Source organism: Eurytemora carolleeae, unplaced genomic scaffold, assembly GCF_000591075.1.
Source record: "Eurytemora carolleeae unplaced genomic scaffold, Eaff_2.0 scaffold671, whole genome shotgun sequence".
In the NCBI taxonomy this organism is placed as follows: domain Eukaryota; kingdom Metazoa; phylum Arthropoda; class Copepoda; order Calanoida; family Temoridae; genus Eurytemora; species Eurytemora carolleeae.
In genome coordinates this window covers 87603-111954 of record NW_019396560.1, presented here as the reverse complement: position 1 = coordinate 111954, position 24352 = coordinate 87603, and the positions used below count along the sequence as shown (strand labels likewise).

The window sequence follows — 24352 nt, the reverse complement described above, 5'->3', positions numbered from 1 at the left end:
AAATCTTATTTTGAGAAGATTATCGTCAGCGGATTTCTAAATTAATGCTGCATTCCCCTATGATCAGCATACAAAAGTACAGTCTTTTTGCCGGACGGGAAAACGGATGAGGGTCGGACGGCATAGATGTAATCGCATGCCGCAAATCCCATTTTGTGACGTCATCTGCGGGTCGGAGGTAAAACGTGTGCGGGTCGCCTCCCCCCCCCCCCTATACTTGCTAATTCTGCATTCTAAAGCCAAGTGGTTTCCAACACCTGCCATGGGGAAAGGAATACAGCAAAAATATAGTATAAACTTTTATAAAAAATCAAAAATTTGCAAGAAAAAAGGGTTAATGAACAGAACGAACATGAATCATTATTGATGTTAAAATATCTCAACTTTTTGATTTTTTACTGGTTCCCTTGCTTGGAAAATTTGTCAAAATCATTTTATCTAATTCTTTAATTCTAGTAAATTACGCTGAAGCTGATTACACCCAGACTGATTACACCCAGACTGATTACACCCAGACTGATTACACCCAGACTGATTCGAGATTTAACTTAATTTCTTAATAAGACGTTAAGCTGTTTTACCAGATTATCCGATTCAACTTAAGATGATTTTAAAAAACCAAGGTTTTCTTGGATCACCTTTCGGCGGGGAATTATTTTCCAACAACTTATTTTTTATTTTATAAAAGTTATGGTGGTTTGTAAATTTGTTATTTTCTGCATGATAGATTTGGTCTTTTCTTGGGAGCAATTTAAAAACTGACATTGTCCTCTTTAACAGGAAAATGGTTTTTCCTTTAAACAAAGAATGTTTGGGAAACAAGGGTTATTTATGCATGATTACAGAAAAGGGTGTAAGGTGTTGGGTAAAAGCTATGAGAAATTGTAAATCAACTGTTTAATCTTAATCAACATCTTCTTGTAAAGTTACTTATACTTATAGAAGTACACATTAACAAATCAATATCGATAAATGTTATTCAGGATATTTCAAAATTTGATTAAAACAATTATGAAAAAAAATATCAATTTTCTTCAAAAATAAACTCATATATTTTGATAATTCACTGACATTGTTAATTTGGAATGAACCATTGAATAAATGTTAATGTAGAAAATTTTAACATATGGTTTAGAAAATTGTTAAATAACATAATTCACTTTGATCCCCCTGTTCAACCGTAACACATGTTTCCCCTAGCCAAGTCTCTACGCTACTGTCTTATTACGAGTTAAAGTCTCCGGATACAGAATTCCAGCGCATTCATCTCTCCACAAACAAAACTTTAAACTTTACATAATTATACACCTTGCTAGTAGCTCGCTTCCCTTTATATCTATCCAACCAAGGATAATTAGTAAGGGATAGTAAAAGCTTCTTCCTTTTAAGCTCACACTTAAAAATAGATGCGAAAATTTTAAAATGTTCAAGTTTAGGGCTAGAAAAAAGTCTTTGTGAATTAGTTAGGTAACATAAGTAGTTAAGTAGACCAATTCATGAAAATGATGCAAATGTTAATAGCAGAAAAATGTGTAGATTTGCTATACAATTTACGTAATGATGTGTGCACAAGCACAACTCATGGAGTAATAAAACAGATGGAGAGAGTATCAAGCCGGTCCAGTCCGCCGTATCACGTGACTGCAGTGCTTTCCAGATAAAAGATTTCTCGCATCAAACTCTAATTTTCTGACCCCTTTATCTTTGCAACCTAATGGTGCAAACCTTTGATATTTCTAACATTATTAATAAATCCAACCTTAAGTTTTTATTTAGCAAAATTAATATTTTGAAAGTCCTACTACGACATCAGGTTGCAAAGATACTTTGCAAATGTAAATTGTGGAAAATAAATTAAATAAAATCCTCAAGTTAAAAACAATATTAATCTTCCTTGTTGTTTTTAAGATTAATGCTGAAATGGTACCATCATAGAGAATAGAATATATAGAGTGGAATTTACTAGAAAAAAGTGTTAAACGGCCATTTTGTTGTACTGTTTCCATACTGCAGGTGTACTTCACATATTTATGCTATATAACCTGTTGGGCCCTGAAACATAATTTTATAGAAAATCCAAAATTATTGTTAAAAGAAAACCAAATAATGAAATAGGCTGGTTTCATAATTGACCAATGATCATTTCACATAGACTCTATGCCTTCCACTTTACAAACGATGATTATCCGTTATAACTATGAATCAAATGATGTTTTTATTCACCTAATTCATTATAAAGTTTATTTAACAGCTTTAAAAAATTCGAAATTGAAATGAATAGTCTAGGGATACTGTATTAATGTACTCTACCGCATATAATTTGTAAACATTTACATGATTTGTACACTTTGAACTCCCTTTCAGGCTGAAAGGGGCTGAAAAAATTCATACCGAGAGATTCTTTTAATTCCTATCTATTCTATTCTCTATGGGTACCATGCATTGCAATTAATAGTCTACAATAATCTCACAAGAAGAAGAAGAATAACTGGTGTACTGGCCGGTTTTCCCATTAATAGGCTGTATGTAAATTGTACAGGGTGTCCCAATAAACATGGGAATTCAGTGACGAATTCGATATCGTCTTTTCAAATAATTCTTTGATTTAGTATAGTGATACCTAATGAGAAAGCTGTAATCTGTAAGAGTTTCGTCTGCTATGTTCACAATTTGTTTGTTTATGTTTTAACTGCATACGGTTGTACTTAGTAAAACAATAAAATTGCAGTATACAAACAGTAAACTTGTCCGTCTTCACTGTTCATCTTGCGGAGACATTATAGACACATCTTTACAGTCTTTTCATCTTCTTATAAAATAAACTAGCAGCCGTAATAATATTATGGCTTTTGAAATCAGGTCTTACAATGCTAATTCGTAACAAAGACGATATTGAATTCGTCACTGAATTCCCATGTTTTTTGGGACACCCTGTACAAGTTTTGTACTGTAAATATGTAATTGATGTTTTTGTCTAGGAAAAAGGCATTTGCGGTATGGAAGAAATATATTGAGCTTCAGGTTCAAAAAAAATATATTAAAAAATTTATCATAAAAGTTTGTTGGGACCACGTCGCATAAAACATTCTAGCGCTTCAGTTTTCTTAATTCTCTATTAAAATTAATTTATTTTTAAAACTTTTACCTATTAACCGAACTGATACTGCATGGCCTTTTCAAAATGGCTATATTTCTCTGGCTTTAAAATATCAATAATGCCAATATTCATTAAAGTTATATACAGTGTGGATCTCAACATTAATTGTAATTTTGAAAAAGTGGCCATATTAAACCAAAGTGATTAAATACTAAATTGGGCCAAACTCATATTATGATGACGACATTTCATGTCCCAAGTATTTAAAAATAATATATATATATATATAAATATATATATATATCTTAGAATTTGTATTTAACTTAATTAAATATAGATTAACGTAAATTAAGATTTCAGAAGTGAATTTTAGCCATTTCATACTGCACAATAAATAATTTCAGACAGCACAATAATGCCTGCATGTATAATCTGTAAAACAAGGATGCACGATTTGTGATATCTAAAATGAAGATCTTCGAAATACTTTTGTATTTTGACATATTTAAGAGTGGTTGAGAACTAGACATAGTTTTAAAGATATTAAGAGGGGTGTATTCAGGTTTTTTTCTTTTTAGGGGAATGGGGGAGGCCAAAACCCTCCAAAATGCATATATTTCACTGATCCAGGAGGGGGGTGTTTAAGAAATTTACAAACATATTTCGGAATGAAGCAGTTTTAAAGATAAATTCCTATAGAATTAAAAGTGCCAGGCAAAATCATTGAATTGATTAAGCGACTATACAGTATTTACATATAAACTACATACAAACTTACAAAAAAATTTAATTTTATTATGAAAATTTTGCAGTTCTATCTGAAGACGACATTTACATGGGTCTTTACTCTATTTTTTCTAGTCTTTACTTTCCAAAAGAAATCTTTTCATGCAATTATTTCCAAACCAAATAAAAACCTTATAGCCCAACCTGTCGGCGTTGCCTTAGTCTGTTTCACTTTAGTATCTATTCACTGTGCTATTAAACAAATTGCTATGATTTTGCATAGTGTTTCACAGGGATACCAACAGACAAACTAAAGAAATTCGCAGTAAATTCTAATTTTCTTACCTCTACATCAATACAACCTGATTGTGTAAGCCTTTGATATTTCAAAAATTAGGTTACAAAGATATTAATGAGTTAGCAAAAATCTAGATTGTGGCGAGTAATCAGATCTTTAAAAAATGTTTGTGACGGTAAAATCTGTTCTTTCAGTTTTCGTAATTTTTTTCTCGTCTTTCTTTGGCAGGGGGGGGGGGTGTCTAGACCTCAAGGGTCGTATATTAGGGTGTCCTGCGAAGCATGACAGTAGCAAGTCGACCTAATGTCGTCTTTGATCTTTGAAATAATTTACGACATTTTTTTAAACCAAATTTTAAAAGTAAAATTCCAGAGTTAATATTCGCTAAACAAAATGTGGTCTGCAGTCTTTTTTGTGCTTTCAATATTACCGGATCGAGATATGATTAATTTGTCCAGATTTTGACAATTTAGGTTTTATTTTAAAAAATTTAAATCTAAACGAAATTCTCAATATCTTTGGTAGTTGACAGCACAAAAAAGACTGACCAAATTGTGGTAATTGAATAAAAATATCATTCGCGTGAAAGAAGGTCGACGACTGAATGTCTCAAATAAATCCAGAGATGAAAGACGACTTTCAAATCGTCTTGCTACTGTCATGTTTCATGGGACACCTTATACATCACATTTTCTTAAATAAGCTTGAAAAAGAAGATGGCAAGGTGGAAACTGTACGTTTATTATGCTTTTCGTAAGGCGACTGTCTTCAAGTGACCAACCATTAAACAAAGCACCTCATTTATCACGGTATCTTGTCTTGTCTTGTCTGAGCAATAATAGATAAGATTCGTCTTTTCCCCTAGTTTATAAAGTGCTGAATACTGTACATCACGTTTTTCCATTGTTTATAAAGTGCTGAATTATTCCCATCACGGTTTTCAATAGTTTATGAAGTGCTGAATTATGTACATCACGTTTTTCCGGAGTTTATAAAGTGCTGAATTATGTACATCACTTTTTTCCATAGTTTATTAAGTGCTGAATTATGTACATCACGCTTTTATCTAGTTTATAAAGTGCTGAATTATGTACATCACGTTTTTCCCGTTGTGAATTATGTACATCATGTTTTTCCATAGTTTATTAAGTGCTGAATTATGTACATCACGCTTTTATCTAGTTTATAAAGTGCTGAATTATGTACATCACGTTTTTCCCGTTGTTTATAAAGTGCTCAATTATGTACATCACGTTTTTCCATTGTTTATAAAATACTGAATTCTGTACACGAAGTTTTTCCATAGTTTAATAAATGACTGAATTCTGTATATCACGTTTTTCCCGAGTTTATAAAATACTGCATTCTGTACATGACGTTTTTCCCTAGTTTATAAAATACTGCGATCTGTACCTACCATTTTTGTCTCTGCTACGTAAAATCAGCAAGTCAAGTTTAGACAGAAACCACTTTAAGAAAAACGAAAAAGGTTAATCGAAGAATGCGGTTTTTTTCATTTTTGCTCCTTAATTAAAAATTGAATGCCACTTAAAACTACTTCTGAGGTCTAAGAACAAGTATAAAATAAACATGCGGCTTCATGCCCTCAAGACATTAGTTTTCAATAAGAAATAACTCAATCTTGTTTCTGAGTTCTTCTTTTATCTATTAGATATTGATAGATTTAACAATTCCATCATATGGGTTCCATATATTAAAACATTTTTTATTCGAAACCAGAATCAAAAAAATAATATGTAATTCATTTATTTTTTCTTTCTTTTTATTTCAGAGCAAAATTAATAAATTTTTATATTAGATATTATCTCAATAAACTTTACAATATACATTTAAACATATTTTTGTACAATAAATAGATAATTTTGAGATCTTCTTTGTAACGATTAATCCCATTTTTATAATTGCATCGTAATCAGAAGGTATGCCACGTGAAGATCAGAAGGAAAAATGGCCGATTTCGACAACTTTGCTGATTTCGACCATGTTAGGAATCAGCTAAATTCGGCCATGACAGTTAAACCAGCTGTTTTCGGTCATGACAGTCAAGCCAACTAATTTTGGCCAAAGGACAGTGATCAGCTGATTTCGGCAATGACAGTGATCAGCTGGATTCAGCCATAACAGGGATCAGCTGATTTCGGCAATGACAGTGATCAGTTGACTTCAGCGATGACGGTGATTAGCGAATTTCGGCCATGACGGTGATTAGCGGATTTCGACCATGTCAGGGATCAGCTGATTTTGGCCATAATATTTAATGTATTTAAATCAGCTGTTTTTATCATGGTTATTATAATGCTTAGTACGAATGTAAAAATGTAAGTATATGTTAACCCAAACGACAATTTAAAATAAAAAATGAAAAGATATCATGCATGAGAAATAAACTTCGTAATACAGTTAAACAGTTGAAAATGTACCATTAATATAAGAAAAATGTCTATTATTTTTATAACGAGCCAGCAACATTCACAAAGCTTGAGAAGCAAATATAAATATAAATTACATAAATTCTTCTAATTTTTAAACATCAATATGCGATACATTTTTTAAAGATTGAAAAGCTCTTTTTTAGGCACTTGATAAGCATTTTTAGTTGCTAGTGGTAAAAGTTATAACACATGATTACATTTTTAAGATTTTAGAAATAAAACAAAATCAGTTTAAAATGAATACTTCAGTAGTGTAAAGCTATATATATATTTAAGGTTGCATGTATGCGTGGACAGGGCCTTTAAGATCACATATCTTTCATAATTTTAAATTCCATTAAGGTTTTAAAGGTTTCGAAATGACGAAAAAAATGAAGTATTAATTTTAAATCGTTTTGTTCATTTATTTTGATCTTCTCTTGCATTTTAAACTCCTGTTCCAAATATCTGAAAAAGTACACTGTACTGTAAAACGCCTTCGGGTTGCAAAGATTAAGGATTTAAAATCAGAGTTTGTGGTTAAATCTCAGTTCCTTTGCAAAATACTTGAAAAATGTGTAAAAAAAAACATTATAAAACTTGAATTTAAAATTGCACAAATCCTAATGCTTTACTAGAAAGTGTAGACAATTTGCAAATCATATATGTACAGGGTGTCCTACTTAACATGACAGTATGCAGGACGACTTGAATGTCGTCTTGATTTTTGATATAATTTGCTGCGTTTATTTGTCAACCTAATTTTAGAAGTAAATTTCTATAGATAATAATCACAAAATTTCCCTTGTTCTGCCATTTCCAAAATGTGGTCTGCCTTTTTTGTGCTTTCAATATTGCCCGAGATATGAAGAATTTCGTTCAGATTTCGACAATTTTGCTTTTATTTAACAAAATTGAAATCTGAACCAAACTCTTTATATCTCCGGTAATATTGAAATCACAAAAAACGCAGACCACATTTTGGAAATGGAAAAGGGCTAGGAGAATTATGTGATAATTGTTTCAAGAATCATACATGTTAAAGTAGATAGAAGACTAAATGTCACAAATAAATTCAAATACCAAAGACGACTTTCAAGTCGTCTTGCTATTGTCATGTTTCGTGGGACACCCTGTATTTGCGCATTTATCTAAAAATGCTCCGATTTGTGCACTTCATTGATGACAAGCACAAAAGTGTCCACACTTTCCCGCAGAAGCTCAGATGCAAATGCGCGCCTTTTCTGGGCAAATTTGATAGAAAATTGCACAGATTTGCACACTCTACTGAGAAGTACATTGCAAATTCATTGTTTATTTTATTCCATGACTTCTGTTTACTTGGTTAAAGAACATACTTTAAACACATTACACAACCCAGATATATTTAGAAATTTATTTTATTCAAAATCAGATCTTGCTGCTTTTTTAAAGATCTTGAGACCGAATTTAAAGAATTTAATTAAGCAATGCTTAAATCTTGAAACACTGAATACAAATTTAAGTGGAACCAACCATGTTTGAGCCGCGTCTAAATGCTAGAGTTTTTCTAACATTGGATGTCCCAAAAAATGCTTTAATGTAATATTTTCAAATCTATCTATCTATTTTATCTGACGTTGAAACGAATTTGCTTCAAAAAGATCGACTGCGCCTGCAGGCACCTTTCTAAAAAACTTAAATTTTGTATGCATTGTTTTTGTATACTTTTTTATATACTTTAATTGTTTCCGTAATTCCAATGTTTATTGAGATTTGCACAGTATACGCAACAAATCAGATCTTTGAAAAATGTAAAATTTTGATTAAACGAAATTGGGTTTAACCCAGGTTATCTCCTCGGGGATCGATTAAAAGGGTCTTTCATTGGTTAAACCGCTTTTGAATGCATTTCGTTTAAGGAGAATTTGTGTTAAACTCATTAAGTCTGTTCAAAAGTTTCCACTGCTTTCGGCAATATTGCTTTAAAGTTTAACCGGTGTTTATCATCGCTGACAAAATAATTTGAGCTTATAATCCTCCACTAAGTTTGCACTTGGATACAAATAGTATATGAATTGAGTATCCATGGAATTATCAATATCAACTATTAATATCCATCACTATAAGATTGTATCCAATAAATATCACTGTAGCATCGTATCAAAAATAATGTCATCACAAATATTTCAACAATATTTTTCCATGCTTATATTGCTTGTTTATATACTTTATAGCTGTGATGTCAGTAAATTTCTTTTAGTCACTCTGTTAATGAAATTTTGTGAACGGATGAAAGTGTTTTTGTCCAATGTCCGCCTGTCGCCGAGTTTATTTTAATTATTTTTGAGAACCCAGAATATCTCTGACAATTCTTCCTCCATCACTGGCTTTGTGAGGAATAATTTTATCAAGATATTCCTGCGCTCTTCTTTCCTTCTCCACCCGGCCATTTGTCTCACTGTACGCGTGACCGTTAGTCTCACTGTCCACGTGACCGTTAGTATCGCTGTGCACGTGACCATTAGTCTCATGGTGTACACGCACGTGCCCGTTTTGTTCCGGATAAATGTTGTTTATTCCTGAAAACCCGTTTCCGTTGACCAAACCGTTGTTTGGTTTTGATGGATTGGTTTGTATAGTTGGAGGACTAGGAGTTCTACTACTCTTACCTAGTTCAGCTTCAACCTACAGATTAATTAGCGTTAAGAGTCGAAAAATTTTAATAAAGAGAGTGACCGACTAGATATGGTAGTTGAGCTAAGAGTATGGTAAGTACACCTGTCAGACGTGTTTACTGTGTAAAGTTTATAACTGCTGATTAAGCGCGGAAATTGGATCTTTGAAATTCTCCCGGATTATCCATTTTAAAAAATCGGTTTTTTAAAATTAGTTAATCTACGATGAAAAATGTAACCAAAGTTTTACAATACTGCGCTGTCAGCTCAACTAACCGGTCACTCTTTTTAAACAATGAAATCAATGTCCGTTCTTAAAAGCAGTTCTTTAGCCTCTACATTAGGGTCTTTTTCATAAATTTCAATCTTTACTAAATAAATAAAAAGCTCTCTGGTTTGCCCGCTTGTTTACTGACCTGTGCCCGCATAAGCTCAAGTTGATCAGTTTCCTTTCTTGTTCTTTGATTTCTCCTTCTTTGCCAGAATCCACCTCTGTGAGGTAAAGCATATCTAAATAGAAATAAAAAAGTTAAAAAAAATTATTATTGGTTTGAAATAAAAAGGTTCAGTACCAAGATTTAAAAAGACGACAATCTGATTTAAAAAGACGACAATCTGATTTAAAAAGACGACAATCTGATAATTCAAAATCAAAGACGATCAATGTCGTCTCATAAAGTCTACAGTCTACATTTGGATATTAATTGGAAGTGAAACCACCTTAAACAACATTGATTTACTTCCACCTTAGTTATACACACATTGGTTTACCTTAATATATACCAGAATCACGGATTCTTTGATTCAATGTATGTATTCGACTTGATATAATTCTTCATGTCCTCCTTCACCCCCTCCCCCTCCCCAACACCTTAGTTCTACACACATTGGTTTACCTTAATCTCTGCCAAAACCATGGATTCTCTGACTCAATGTAAGTATTCATCCTAATATACTTCTTTAAATCCTCCTCCATATCCTCTTCAGCAGGCAGCTCACCACGCACTATTATCACAACTCTCTAAAAAAAATTGCATTTGTGCTTTTTTTAGTCCAAAATGAAGGACCATTTTTTTGGATTTAACACAAATAAGATTGTTTTGATATGTTTTGGTGACAGCATTTTTTATTTCAATTTTTTTAAAAATTTTTCTCTTGAATTTTTGTTTCTATACTTTCTAAAGAGGAATTGAGTTTTCCAACATTGTGTTGCAAAGATATAAGGATTAGAAAATCAGAGTTTGGGACAAAGACTCATTGACTTCACTAAGTAAAACTATAAGTAAAACAGCTTTTTTAATCTCGAATGTAAATGTAAATGCAAGATAAATATAACAAATTCTCTCCTTTTATTTCCACATTCCAAGAGAAAAAGTGAAATTAAATTTTATAAAATATAATTTTTCATAAAAAGTCCTTAATTTGATAAGCAAAGTTTTAATGCATAATAATGCATAATCAATTAAGTTGGTTATGGCCCATTGTAACAATATCCAATATTTTATATTTAATCTATTTATATCGTCAGTTAACCATTGTTAAATAGTTTTAGTCGACTGTTGAACTTTTTTATTTCTTAACAAGAACTCCATAATCAAATGAATTTATCAACAAATTTATATAATCGCCGTTTCTTAACAAAAACAATTAACCCTTTTCCATTTTTATCTTGTTAGTAAAAGATCAGAGGCTGGAACTTTTGAATAAATTTTTAATTTCTTTCTAAAGCACTAATCCGATCCACTAGGGATTTATATATAGTTTCAAAATTTCCTATGTCAGGATACAATCTGCTAAGGGAGGTCGAATTTGTAAGAATTTTCTTTGAGATTTTTTTTTTCTTCTGTGAAATCAATTTATAGTAGGACTAATTTGAATTTCAAACATTTTTTTTAATCCACTAGAAAAAAAAGAAACTTCAGAACACATGCGCCGAAGATCCGCTCAAGCCGTTGATAAACAGTACGTTTTGAGTTTTTCGATATTTAAAAATTTGTTGAGTTCAGAGTCAGGTGCAAAAACAGGTTATTTTTGGACGGATCTTTTTGATACCAAAAAAAAATTCGCTTGCATCAGTCACGTTGATCAAATTCGCTTTCATTAGTCACGTTGATCAAATTCGCTTGCATTAGTCACGTTGATCATTAAATTTAATCTTATAAAACCGGATTTCGACCGCGAAATTTTATCTTGAGAGAAAACGTTTTATTATATCTAATATAAATGATATTTTGGATGAAGCAATAAGAATTTGCAAACCCGACCTCCCTTAATGTTTCTTTGTGAATATTTACCTGTGTTTTGTCCTGCAAGGCCTGCGCATGCGCTGCTCTAAACTCTAGTTTGCTCCACATGGACTGGATAAAGTCCTTGCTAAGGACTATCAAAGTCCTTCTACTGGACTGTACACTGTTTATAATATTCTCCGGGATGGGTTGACCGACAAGCCAGTCCTTCTGATGGGTCAAACACTTATACCTGAACATAAAACAACAATGAAGTTTGGGGTTGGCATTTTGAACCTTTCCAGTTTGCTAAACAGTGACATGAAAAGCAAATAAAATGCTAAATTTGAGGTTAGATTGAACTTTTACACGTTTTCAACACCAGCTCCTTTATTATAAAGAATTATTAGCATTAAGAGGAAAAATAAAGAACATCTAATATACTTGGGCATTAAATCAAGTCTAAATGAGCTACGAGGTCTAAAAGTCGCACTATAAATTTCGCATAATGGAATAAAGCCTTTGCCACAAACTCAAATTTTCTAATCCCTATATCTTTTCAACCCAATGTCGTAAAACTTGGATATTACAGACTATGAATCCTGGTAGATAAAATAATCTAAGTTTGAAATATCAAAGGTTTACATCTTTAGTTGGCAAAGATATAGAGAAATTTTGACTTAGTATCAAAGAATCAATTACTTTGACCTTTTCCGTTTATGTCTAGAGTGAACAAACACAGTACAGAGACAAGAAATCTGAAGATAACATTGTCAATGCTACAACTAAATCTGAAGATAACATTGTCAATGCTAGAACTAAATCTGAAGATAACATTGTCAATGCTAGAACTAAATCTGAAGATAACATTGTCAATGCTACAACTAAATCTGAATTTCCATGGCTTTTTTTGTGCAGACCTTCATTCATACATTTTAGTGGGAGCCTCGGAGGATAATATGCAAATGCTTGAGATTTCATCAACAACAAAAAACCATCTTTTTTGGGGAAATCATTATTAACCCAAATTGTAAAAATCTTAAAATATTATTTTCTATTTTTAACGCAAAAAAAGTTATGATTCCCTATTAATGGCCCCGCTACATCAATGTTACGATGATAAGAAATTTTAAAGTTTTCTTGTTAAAACTTTAGTAACCAGCCATCCAAAACCGTGCCCTTTCATAACTACAAGAGTTTAGTGCTTTACTGCAACAGATAAAAAAAAATTAGAAAATGAGTTTTATATATCTATATATATTCTGCAGCTAAGAGTTTTATATATCTATATAGTCTGCAGCTAAGAGTTTTTAAATGTCTTGAGATTATTTAATGCAAATCCGAATCCTGAACCATCCTGTAAATAAATGAATCCGAATTTATCTGTGAAATTAAATTTTTTACTTGATCTGAGGTACCTGAGCTGAAAACTTTAGAATGGGATATCCTTAATCCCGATCGGTTAATTAATCTGGAGATTAACAAAAAGAGGACAACAAGCGTTATTTAATCTCGAGATTTAAAAAAAGAGTGGATCAAACATTAATCCCGATATCCACCATTCAAAAGTTCCCAGCTCTGAGGGTAGGTATAATTTCTCATTAGTTTACATTTTTTCGTTTTTGACTAAAAATTGTTAATATGTTCAAGGTTGTATGTAATATATTTAATTTAGATATTTGTAATTGTTATTTTAAATATTTGTAATATTTAATTTAAATATTTTGATATTTAATGTACAAAATATAATAGAACAAAGAAAATGTAAATATATTTATATATATAATATATATTAAAAGAAATTTTTAATGTTTTATTTGGAGAAAGCCATGGGACACAAAGAACTTTGTTTTAATATACAGTTTCAGTAGAAGTAAATATTTCCATTTACTCTTAGCGCCGATTGAAGCATTCATAACTCTTATTGGATAATGAGATAAATAGAAAGATAGATGTTACCGCCATACTATTTCTATTGGTTCAGAATAGACAAAAAACACATGACTGAACCCTGATTGGATCAGGCGCTAATGGAATCAGCATACAGGAGTGATGTATATTCTAAATAACGTATAAACTGTACTTAATGCGCCTTTAATTTACAGGAAGAGAAAAGAAAATCTTATCTTAAATATTTTAAAGTTGCATATTGGAATTTATGTATGTCATTTAGCATAGTGTCGTTAAGCTAGAAGGAGAAAGTCAAACTGATTTTAAATTACTGGTACGACTTTGTGACCTCGTAGATCCTCCTCTAGTTTTGATTTCACATTTTTTTGGACGAACTTTTCCTGTTACACATTTTTCTTCTATATTCAGATGAGTTGTGGTTCAAAACATATAAGATTTACACCCAATAGTTGTGTTAGCTGGCGTGGTTCAGCTAACTCATGAGTTATGACATATGGCATTTATCTAATGTAAATTTTTGAAAGTTAAATGGATATGAATTCATTGGTTAAAAGATAAAAACCGGGTAAAATTTAAAGTTTTTACATTTTTACACGATATATTTGGAATATTTTTAAATTCCAAAAAATTTTAACCTTTTGAAATTACAAAGTTCTAATAATTGATTGGCCTTTGAAAATCTAATTGGTAAATTGCACATTCATTTTAACCTAAATACTATATAGTTAAGAGAATTTGCTATTCAAGTTCCAGCCCAGTCTTTCTATAAGTAGGATAAAACGTGAGAAAAAAAGTCCTGAAATAAAGCGATAAAAGTAAAAGTATAAAAAAATAATTATGACATTTTATTGCCCCCCCCCTAAAGCAGTAATAAAAGATTTTTTTAAAAAGATAGCTAGATATTTTATTGAAATTTAAGTTTGTGCAAGAAAATAAATATATTTTCCAAATGTGGAAAACTATTTTATTAAATTATTTCGTAAATAATAAGCACTGTTAAGGAAAAATGAAAATATTTTTTTAATGATGCAAAAATATATCAAAAATATTTTTGCTAATATTTACCGAAATGACAAAAATAAATAAGCAAATAAGTTTATATCTTATTTTTAAAATTTCAAATCAAACTTTACAGGACATTATAATAATTATATAATATATATAATTATAATATCGGACATTATAATATCGCCATTTTAATTGACTTTTGATAATTATGATTACAGTCCACACTTCACGATATACCTACTGGGTGTCTCTCAATAATGTTTTTTCACCAAAAAAATGCTTAAAAACCTGAATACCTGTAAGAAAAATAAAAACTGAAATACTTGAATGAAAAATAAAAACTTAAATACCATTATGAAAACTAAAAACTTAAATACCTGTATGAAAAATAAAAACTTAAAAACCTGTATGAAAACTAAAAAATTTAATACCTGTATGAAAAATAAAAACTTAAATACCTGTATGAAAAATAAAAACTTAAATACCTGTATGAAAACTAAAAACTTAAATACCTGTATGAAAAATAAAAAATTAAATACCTGTATGAAAAATAAAAAATTAAATACCTGTATGAAAAATCATCTGGAGATTCTAATCCCGGCAACAAAACCTAAAGTTGCATTTTATAAAAAATTAAGAAAAAAAAAAATAAAGAGGCAGAACCCCTTATTTTAAAAAAAATATATATTAAGAGCACGAACAAAATTTATTTTTTTAAATTCAGAAAAATAAGATAAAAATTTTTAAAATTTTCGTAATGCAGTGCGCCTGTGGGCCCTTTGCTTCCGAAACCACCATTTTTAATTACTAATATACCAAAGACTGAGCCTTCAGTTTTACTAAATTCAATGCGTTAAATAATAAAATATATCCTAAGGCAGATATTTATTTCTTTTTTAGGTTTATTATAACGTTTTCTTAATGATGTAGATTTTATTCTACTGATGATTTAGAAAATTTACGCTTGATAAAATCAGAAAATAAGGCTAAGGGAAATTTACAAATTATTGGAAATTCCGAAATAGACGCATTTTTAATGTAAAACGTTTTGCATCTGTTTTATTGATTACATAGAAATAACTAGTCTTAAAACTCTGTCCGGATTAAAATTTAAACTTTTGAAATATATTTTAACTCTAAACTTAATAACCTTAATTCCTTAATCCTAATAGATTTGTTAAAGAAAAGTAGTTTTGAGGTTAGATAATTGCTCAATTTCAAACACACAATATCAATCCTTTATAATCTAAAATAACAGAAAACGTCGTCAATTTTTTACCTAAACCCCCCCCCCCCTCCCCCGAAATAAATGAACGATATCAGTCTAATCTTTATAATTTGAAATCCCAGCTTAAAATTGCACTTTTGCTCCATTCTAGCATTAACATAAATAGATTGGGCACAAGAACAGGTTTTAGAACGTAGAGTTCAGATAAATAGAGACTTCTACCCTCCCCCCCCCCCTTCTCTCCACTTCCCCTCCCTTCATTTGGGCACAAAGAAATTGTCCAAAATGATTTTTTCACATTTAAAACATCAAATAATTTGTCACTTTTCGAAATATATTGAAAACTAAAATACCTATATTCAAATTATTAATAAACATTAACCCCCCTTCCCTTCCCCTTTCTAACAAAAGCTAGTTCACGAAAAGAGCAGTGTGCATTTGGACCCCAACCCCCAACAAAAGAGCTTTTCATCTCTGTTTGGTTATTATTGTTGATTGTTTAATGATGTATAATTTTATAAATGCCTGATTAACAAAGTCTGTGTCATGATGAGAATAAGAGATAAATGCATCATAAGGCTTATCACTGTCAATAATCTCGTCTGTGAACAGAAATCTGAAATAAGAATGCATCAGAGATGAATGCATCACAACCTGCATCATGTCCTAAAGGGACTGTCGACGAAATGTTAAGGGATCCAACTACTAAAGAATTGCACGCACGATGTACAACAGCCTTCTTTATAACTTATCTGAACATGAAACATTGAGGAAGGATTGTCTATCTTAAAAAGTGTTAAATTTTATCAATTCCTGTCGTCTCTGCTGCATAAATCTGGAAGTTGGACTAGTTTGAGAGAAACTGCAATACACTATCATTTTTCAGATAGAAAACATTTTCAAAATTTTTGCTCATTTTAAAGGGCACAGTTGGAATCGGACGCGGCACAATTTAAATAGAGGATTTCAGTATTGAAAACAAAAACTAATTTTTTGTATTTTAGATATCTTTTATCAAAAAAAGATAAATAAATAATTTAATTTGGACATTTTACAAACATTAGAATTCAGGTTAGGCAGGCTATAGGCTGTACATTTAGGATGGAACAATTGGAAAAATGTTCTTTTTGGAAAAATGTTCTATTTGGAAAATGTTCAATTTGGAAAAATGTTTAATTTGGATTAATGTTCAATTTGTAAAAATGTGTAATTTGGAAAAATGTTTAATTTGGAAAAATATCTCAATTTGGAAAATCGTAGTTTGCAAAAATGTTGGGACAATTTGATGTATCTGAAAAGTTTGGAACATTGTGAAGCTTTACCTGGACCAGGACTTGGAGTAGATCCAGATGAGAATGGTCTCTCTATAGCAGGTGTAGAAGAACAGAAGAATGATCGCCGAGATCAGGAAAAATATGACAATAATGATGATCGCAATGATCTCTGGTGGAGGAAGATAGAGACAGAAATCACTGATCTTAGACTCAGCCAGAGGGGTGATGTTGTCAGGGCAAGCTAGGATAACGTCGGACTTATCAAGGATAAATGAGCCTCGGTCCCGCAAAAAATGATAAAGATCCTGGGAATCACAACTGCATAAATACGGATTTTTCCCCAGTTTTAATTCCAGTTTAGTCTGGTTGATCAGAGAATCAAAATAGTTCAGATCGGATTTGAAAAAACTTTCAATTTGGTTTTCATCAATGTGAAGAGCCTTGAGGTTAGGGGGCAAAGAGCTCTGATGAAATTCATTGATGAGGTTTCCGGTCAGATAGAGATACTCAATCTCCATGAAGTTGGAGTCCTTCTGGTCGAAGTAGTGCTGCACAGCCTCGGTCAGGTTTGAAATCAGATTATGTTCAAGATGGATCTCAAGTTTTGAATCCTTGAAATCCTTGAACAATGGCAGAAAATCCGGGAACTTATTCATTTTTTGCCGCGTACAGTTCACAAGCACTCGGGACAGAAATCTATTCCATGAACAGCCACATCTGTTGGGACATTTGCTGCTTATTAAATCAGAAGGAAAATGGCAGTTTAGATCCACGTAATCAACTGATTGCAGAGATTTTCCAATGAGATCAGGATGAGATTTGGGTCCACAATTCACATTTTGGGACGGAACAAGCGTGAAAGCTTTGTCATAAACTGTATCCAGAGTTCCTTCAAATTTTTTCTTCAAGTCTATTATAAAACAGTCACAAATAAAAGGGTTGCCAGATATGTTCAAATCAAAGGATTCAGTTTTATTTTTAAAAGAGAGCTCAGCTCTGCTATCTGGTGTTAATGGAACTCGTTCAATTTGATTATACGACAGATCAAACAATATCTTTTTACTTTTCACAAAGTTAAAATCTATCATATGAAGCACTCTGAAACTATTGTAGCTTAGGTCTAATTTTTCCAACTTTAAACAATTTGCCACAATATTTTCTTCGATTGTTGAGAACGAGTTTTTTGAGAGATTGATTGACACTAGTTCTTGGAAAACCTGCGAGGACAGAAATGAATTCCCGTCGCCAGCATTGTAAACCAAGCTATTGCTTGATAAATCAAGATGCTTCAACTTCTTCAAGAACACAAAAGCATCTCGGTCAATTTTGCTGATCAGGTTATCTTGAAGCTCCAGGCTTTCAAGAAAGTCCAGATCTTTGAATATCATGTCAGAAATTTTGGTGATGCGGTTTTTAAGAAGCCTTAGGGTTGTCAAACTTCGCAGGCCATCAAAAACACCTGATGTGAGGTTTCGAATAAGGTTTCCAGAGAAATCAATCTTTTCTATGCTTGAAGAATCTCTAAAAAGTCCAACTGGTAAATCCTCCAAATAAGATGATTGTATTGTTACATTCTTGAGGTTGGTAGCGCCTTTAAAGATGTTTGAGGGAATGGTGTTGGAAGGAACATGGAGGATTTTAATGGACTCTATACTAGGGTTTTGAAACAAGGTTGAGGGTAGATCTATCTTTTTTACTTTATCTGCACATTCAGCTGCCCCACCTCCACAAAATTCTCCGTTTATGATAAAAACAACATCTTTTAACTTAGTATTTTTGGAAAATATGTTTTCTGGTAAACTTTGATACATATTGAACCCCATATCAATACTGGTAAGATTTTTCAGTGGGTCAAATATGCCAGTAGGTAGGCTGGTCAGCTTGTTGGCTTTAATAAAAAGCAATTCCAAACTGTTCAGATTTCGAAAAATGTTGGGTTTCAGCTCAGATAGTAGGTTTGAATGTAGATTAAGAGATGTAAGATTTGTTTGACTTAAAAACAAATCTTCGTCAAGTTCCGCTAAATCACAGTCTGCCAAGTTCACTGTTATTAGACTAGTAAGGTTTTGGAACGTTCCAGAGTGTAGATTCATTCCTTTGTTCCCACTCAAATCCAGGAATTTCAAGTTATCCATCCCTGTAAAGAACTCACTATTGACCGGTGTTCCCAAGAGACTGCCCGAAAGATCAAGCTGTATCAGCTCGGTCAAATTCTTAAAATGGAAAGGTAGCAGCTGCCGGTCATAGCTCTTCCCATTCCGGAACTGGAAGGCCAACACTCCTTTAGCACCCATTTGATTGAATATCAAATCCTAAATTAATAAAATGATAATAATAATATTGATAATGATCATGATCATGATAAACTAATGTAATAATAACACCTATAATGATAATGAAACAATTATTATAAAATAATAATATTGATATTGATATTCATATTGATGATAATGATAATGATAATATTAATACCTGAAAACTATCCTCAGGAACAGGACAGTTTACAATCTTCAAATGTTTCAATATGCCCAGGTCTAATCCTTGAAGGTATTCTACCATCTCTATATATGTGGTTGCTGGATTGCAAGTGACAGACGCCTGTCTTCCAACATCTAGTGCTATAGAGAACTTGGACTCTATATAGGGACAATGGATCTCATAATCAGCTCGCTGGTCGAAATCACAGAAACAACTTCCAACCTTATTGTTTAGAGGTAAATTCTTTCATTAACACTTCAAAACTTTCTGTAATTGAAATAAAAAATACAACTTTTTCAATGAGGGAAAACGGTATACACATTTAAAACAAAGATAAGGGGGTTCCTGCAGCACATATTTATAAATGTAAACAAAGATAAGGGGGTTCCTGCAGTATTTATAAATGTAAACAAAGATAAGGGGGTTCCTGCAGTACACATTTAATGTAAACAAATATAAGGGGGTTCCTTAGCACATTCTTATAAATGTAAACAAAGATAAGGGGGTTCCTGTGCTACATATTTAATGTAAACAAAGATAAGGGGGTTCCGGCAGTACACATTAAATGTAAGCAAATTGAAATATCTAGTATAGTTCCTGATGTAGAATTAGGCAATAGTTTAAAAAAAATGAGAGACATTTTTGTGTGTTAAAATTAAGAAAAAAATTTTAAAATAAACATTTAGTTTTCACCCCAACCTTGTTGTCCGAACACGTAAATCCTTTGACAGCGTAGGGTAGAAGCAAAAGTAGAAGAAATAGCATCGCTGACATCTTCGTCTGTTTGTTATCAGACATTTCACCAATTTTAATCCACTGTGATGTGACTTTAAGACATTTTTATCTCACTGTGATGTATTATCACGATTGATTTTTCTACACATCACTTAAAGTTTAACTTGTCACATATTCACGAAGAGTCTGTTTGATGAATGAGTTGATTATCCGGTTTTATATCCGTGCATTGCACTAGCACACGCGTCAAAGAAGTTAGTAGGAAGATATGGACTCCACTGGAGACTGGCGGAGGGATGTTATTTTCACCGGAGGGGTTTGAGAAATTACAATTATTGAATTGAAACTTTACACAGTGTGATTTACATTCCACCGGAGGGATTCAGATAGTCTCCCTAGGGCTCTAAAATCCCACTGGAGGGATTTAGATATCTTCCCAGCAGGATTATAATTCCACTGGAGGGATTTTGTATCCATCTAGAGGGTTTACAATTCCACTGGAGGGATTCAGATATCCAATCATGGGGGTTATAATCCCACTGGAGGGATTCAGATATCTATCTATGCAGTTTATAATCACACTGGAGGGATTAAGATATCCATCTAGGGGGCTTCATAATCCCACTGGAGGGATTCAGATATCCATGCATGCGGTTTCACTGGAGGGATTCAGATATCTTCCCAGAAGGTTTATTATTCCACTGGAGGGATTCAGATATCCAACCATGGGGATTAAAATCCCAATGGAGGGGTTCAGATATCCATCTAGGGGGGGTTCACAATCCCACTGGAGGGATTCAGATATCCATCTAAGGGGGTTGATAATCCCACAGGAGGGATTAAGATATCAACTTCATGTGGTTTATAATCCCACTGGAGGGATTCAGATATCCATCTAGGGGGCTTCATAATCCCACTGGAGGGATTCAGATATCCTTCCAAGGGGTTTATAATTCCACTGGAGGGATTCAGTTATCCTTCCTAGGGGTTTATAATTCCACTGGAGGGATTCAGTTATCCTTCCTAGGGGTTTATAATTCCACTGGAGGGTTTCAGTTATCCTTTCAAGGGGTTTATAATTCCACTGGAGGGATTCAGATATCCTTCCCGGGAGGTTATAATTTCACTGGAGGGATTCAGTTATCCTTCCCAGGGGTTTATAATTCCTCTGGAGGGATTCAGATATCCTTCCCAGGAGGTTATAATTCCACTAGAGGGATTCACTTATCCTTCCTAGGGGTTTATAACTCCATTGGAGGGATTCAGATATCCTTCCTGGGGGTTTATAATTCCACTGGAATGATTCAGTTATCCATCCAAGGGGTTTATAATTCCACTGGAGGGATTCAGTTATCCTTCCAAGGGGTTTATAATTCCACTGGAGGGATTCAGATATCCTTCCTGGGGGTTTATAATTCCACTGGAGGGATTCAGATATCCTTCCTGGGGGTTTATAATTCCACTGGAGGGATTTAGTTATCCTTCCAAGGGGTTTATAATTCCACTGGAGGGATTCAGATATCCATCCATGAAGTTTTTAATCCCACTGGAAGGATTTAGATGTCTTCCCAAAAGGTTTATGATTCCACTGGAGGGATTCAGATATCCATCCATTCGTTTTATAATCCTACTGGAGGGATTCAGATATCCATCTAGGAGGGGTTCAAAATCCCATCAGAGGGATTCATATAATCATCTATGGGATTCACAATCATATTAGATATTCAGATATTCATCCTGGAGTCTATCCTTGGGGTTATTATAAAAATTAATGAGAGATTGTTGTATTCATTTACTGCAATTTTTAAAGTTGATTACTTCAGATTTACAATTTCTTTAATCCCACATAGGATAAGACTTCGGAGACGGTTGTACGATTGAAACTTCTCTTTTTGCGAAATCATTACATAAGACATTTCAAGGCCACAATGAAGGAAAAAGAGTTTTAACTTTCAAGTCGTCTTAATAGTTAATATTCACGCAACCTCCAACCATAGATTTCACTATTCAATTCATTTTTATGACGTATGATTGATTATTTCTTTATGTATTCTTTAATTCTATTAAGCTGACTGTCTGGTTTACCCAAAATAGTTTGGGGGTGTCCTATTATGGACCATCACCCTTTATTTCCTTATTGTGGCATAAATCTAAAACTTTTGAACAGCCCTTTAGCTCTACTGTAAAAATCTCCCAACAAATATGCAAATTTGCAAAATTTAAAATATTTATTTCAATATCAGTTGTGTTACAAAACTGACTGAATTTGCCTAATATTGGTTAAACGTTGTTTTAAGTTTTCTTTTTTTAACAGAATTCCAGTTTAAAACCTTGTATCTTAGACCTTAGATATTTCAAACTAAGAATTCTGTGAGATCAAATAATCAAAGTTTGAAATATCAATAGTGTAAACCATCAGGTTAAAAAGATAAAGTGATTAGAAAAATTGAGTTTGTGGCAAAGTTTGGGATTTTTTTTTCTGAAAATATCTGAACAAATACAGTAAAAAAGGGGTAGCATAGCCCTGTTTTTATATTTTCGGTTTGAAAGTTTCCCTTTTAAAAGACGTGTCATAAAAAGTCGGATAAATTTTCACATTTTACTCCAAAACCCTGGGAGCAGCCACACCTCCCTCATTGACCAGAACAACAATATAAAATAGTTACACAAAAGCTTTGTATTTAATACAATAAATATCACTGTTGAATTAAAAATGTAATTTGTTGCTTTGTTTTAGATATGGTTAAATATATAACTTAAATTAACTTGCTCCACAGAAACNAATCCCTCCAGTGGAAATGTAAACCCCCTAGATGGATACAAAATCCCTCCAGTGGAATGATAAACCTTCTGGGAAGATATCTGAATCCCTCCAGTGGGATTTTAGAGCCCTAGGGAGACTATCTGAATCCCTCCAGTGGGATTGTCAACCCCCTTAGATGGATATCTGAACCCCTCCAGTGGGATAATGACCCCTATGGATGGATATCTGAATCCCTCCAGTGGAATTGTAAACCCCCTAGATGGATACGAAATCCCTCCAGTGGAATCATAAACCTGCTGGGAAGATATCTGAATCCCTCCAGTGGGAATTTAGAGCCCTAGGTAGACTATCTGAATCCCTCCGGTGGAATGTAAATCACACTGTGTAAAGTTTCAATTCAATAATAGTAAGTTTCTCAAACCCCTCCGGTGAAAATAAAATCCCTCCGCTAGTCTCCAGTGGAGTCCAAATCTTCCTACTAACTTCTCACTCTCCTAGCACACTGTCTGTCTCACTGCCTTAACTCAACTAGCCCTGCTTCAGGCTCTAGGCTTCCTGGAAATACAAACATACAAGTTTAGAATCTATTGATGTACACACTACACATGAAGCAGACATAGTTCTTATATAAACACACACAAACAGTACACTATTCAGAATAAACAGGTGCTTTTTAGAAAATTCCCAACATCTCGTGGTCTAAAGTTCGGAGAATAAATAAATAAATGAAATAATAGGGAAAACTAGTTTTGCATTTAAAGGGACTGTAAGCAAAATTTTAAGTCATCATATGCAAAGATGGCAATGCCCGATTCACAACCTTTAGCTTATAAATAACATATTGCCGCTTTTCGAGGTTTTATACGCGTTGGATTCTGATAAAACGTGTAGGTTTTCTGTAGTGGATTAATGCGTAAGTCACTTTCGTAGAGAATCCACACTTGAAAATTATTATTTTCGAAATTAAAGACGTTCAACTAGATGAGACAAAGCGTTTATGGGGTATTGTTGTGAATCGTGTATTTCCATCTTTGCATGGAGGGTTACTTCAAATTAAGCGCATAGTCCCTTTAAGTAAACATGCCTATAAAGAATCTCAGATTATCAGTATTAATAACAGTTTAATCAGGTGGAAGGCAGTAGAAAGTAAAAGTTCTAGAAGTGTAGAATAGCAGCTTTAAATAAGGCAAACTGTATAGAATGAACCAAAAGAAGCATGTTTTGTCAGAATTTTGCCAATTAAGCTAGAAACTAGAGTCTTGCAGTTTTTAAATGAACATTGTTCAGAGCTACATCAAATTATTATTGAATTAGTCAGGTAAAACAGAAGGCAAAGTCGACCCGGACTTACACTTTAATACATAACTTTGATAGATCTCGAGATTTCTGTGAGTCGTCGTAAAGGAATATTTAACTGAACCAATAATAGTTCAAGCCTCTGGGAGAAGTCTGGGTATTTCCCATTGATTGCACGAAATGTTGACTTTTGATACTTAACCTGTTGTTGTGAAAACTTTTA

General features: G+C 32.8%; 1 protein-coding gene across 2 annotated transcripts; it reads right to left on the bottom strand.

Moving 5' to 3' along the window:
- Positions 1 to 8286: 8286 nt before the first annotated feature.
- On the bottom strand, positions 8287 to 23388 carry LOC111705510 (protein toll). 2 transcript variants are annotated; one of them, XM_023478088.1, is made up of 10 exons: positions 23317 to 23388; positions 20034 to 20303; positions 19329 to 19556; positions 16905 to 19168; positions 16108 to 16198; positions 14921 to 14964; positions 11505 to 11688; positions 10107 to 10231; positions 9627 to 9720; positions 8287 to 9220 (listed from the first exon to the last, which is right to left on the bottom strand). In XM_023478088.1, exons 2-10 carry the CDS (start codon positions 20130 to 20132, stop codon positions 8873 to 8875), a joined length of 3477 nt encoding a protein of 1158 aa, XP_023333856.1. In that variant the 5' UTR covers positions 20133 to 20303; positions 23317 to 23388; the 3' UTR covers positions 8287 to 8872. The 2 variants fall into 2 exon arrangements, with proteins under 2 accessions (XP_023333856.1, XP_023333855.1); XM_023478087.1 differs by lacking the exon at positions 23317 to 23388 and having other exon boundaries at positions 20034 to 20581.
- Positions 23389 to 24352: the final 964 nt, after the last annotated feature.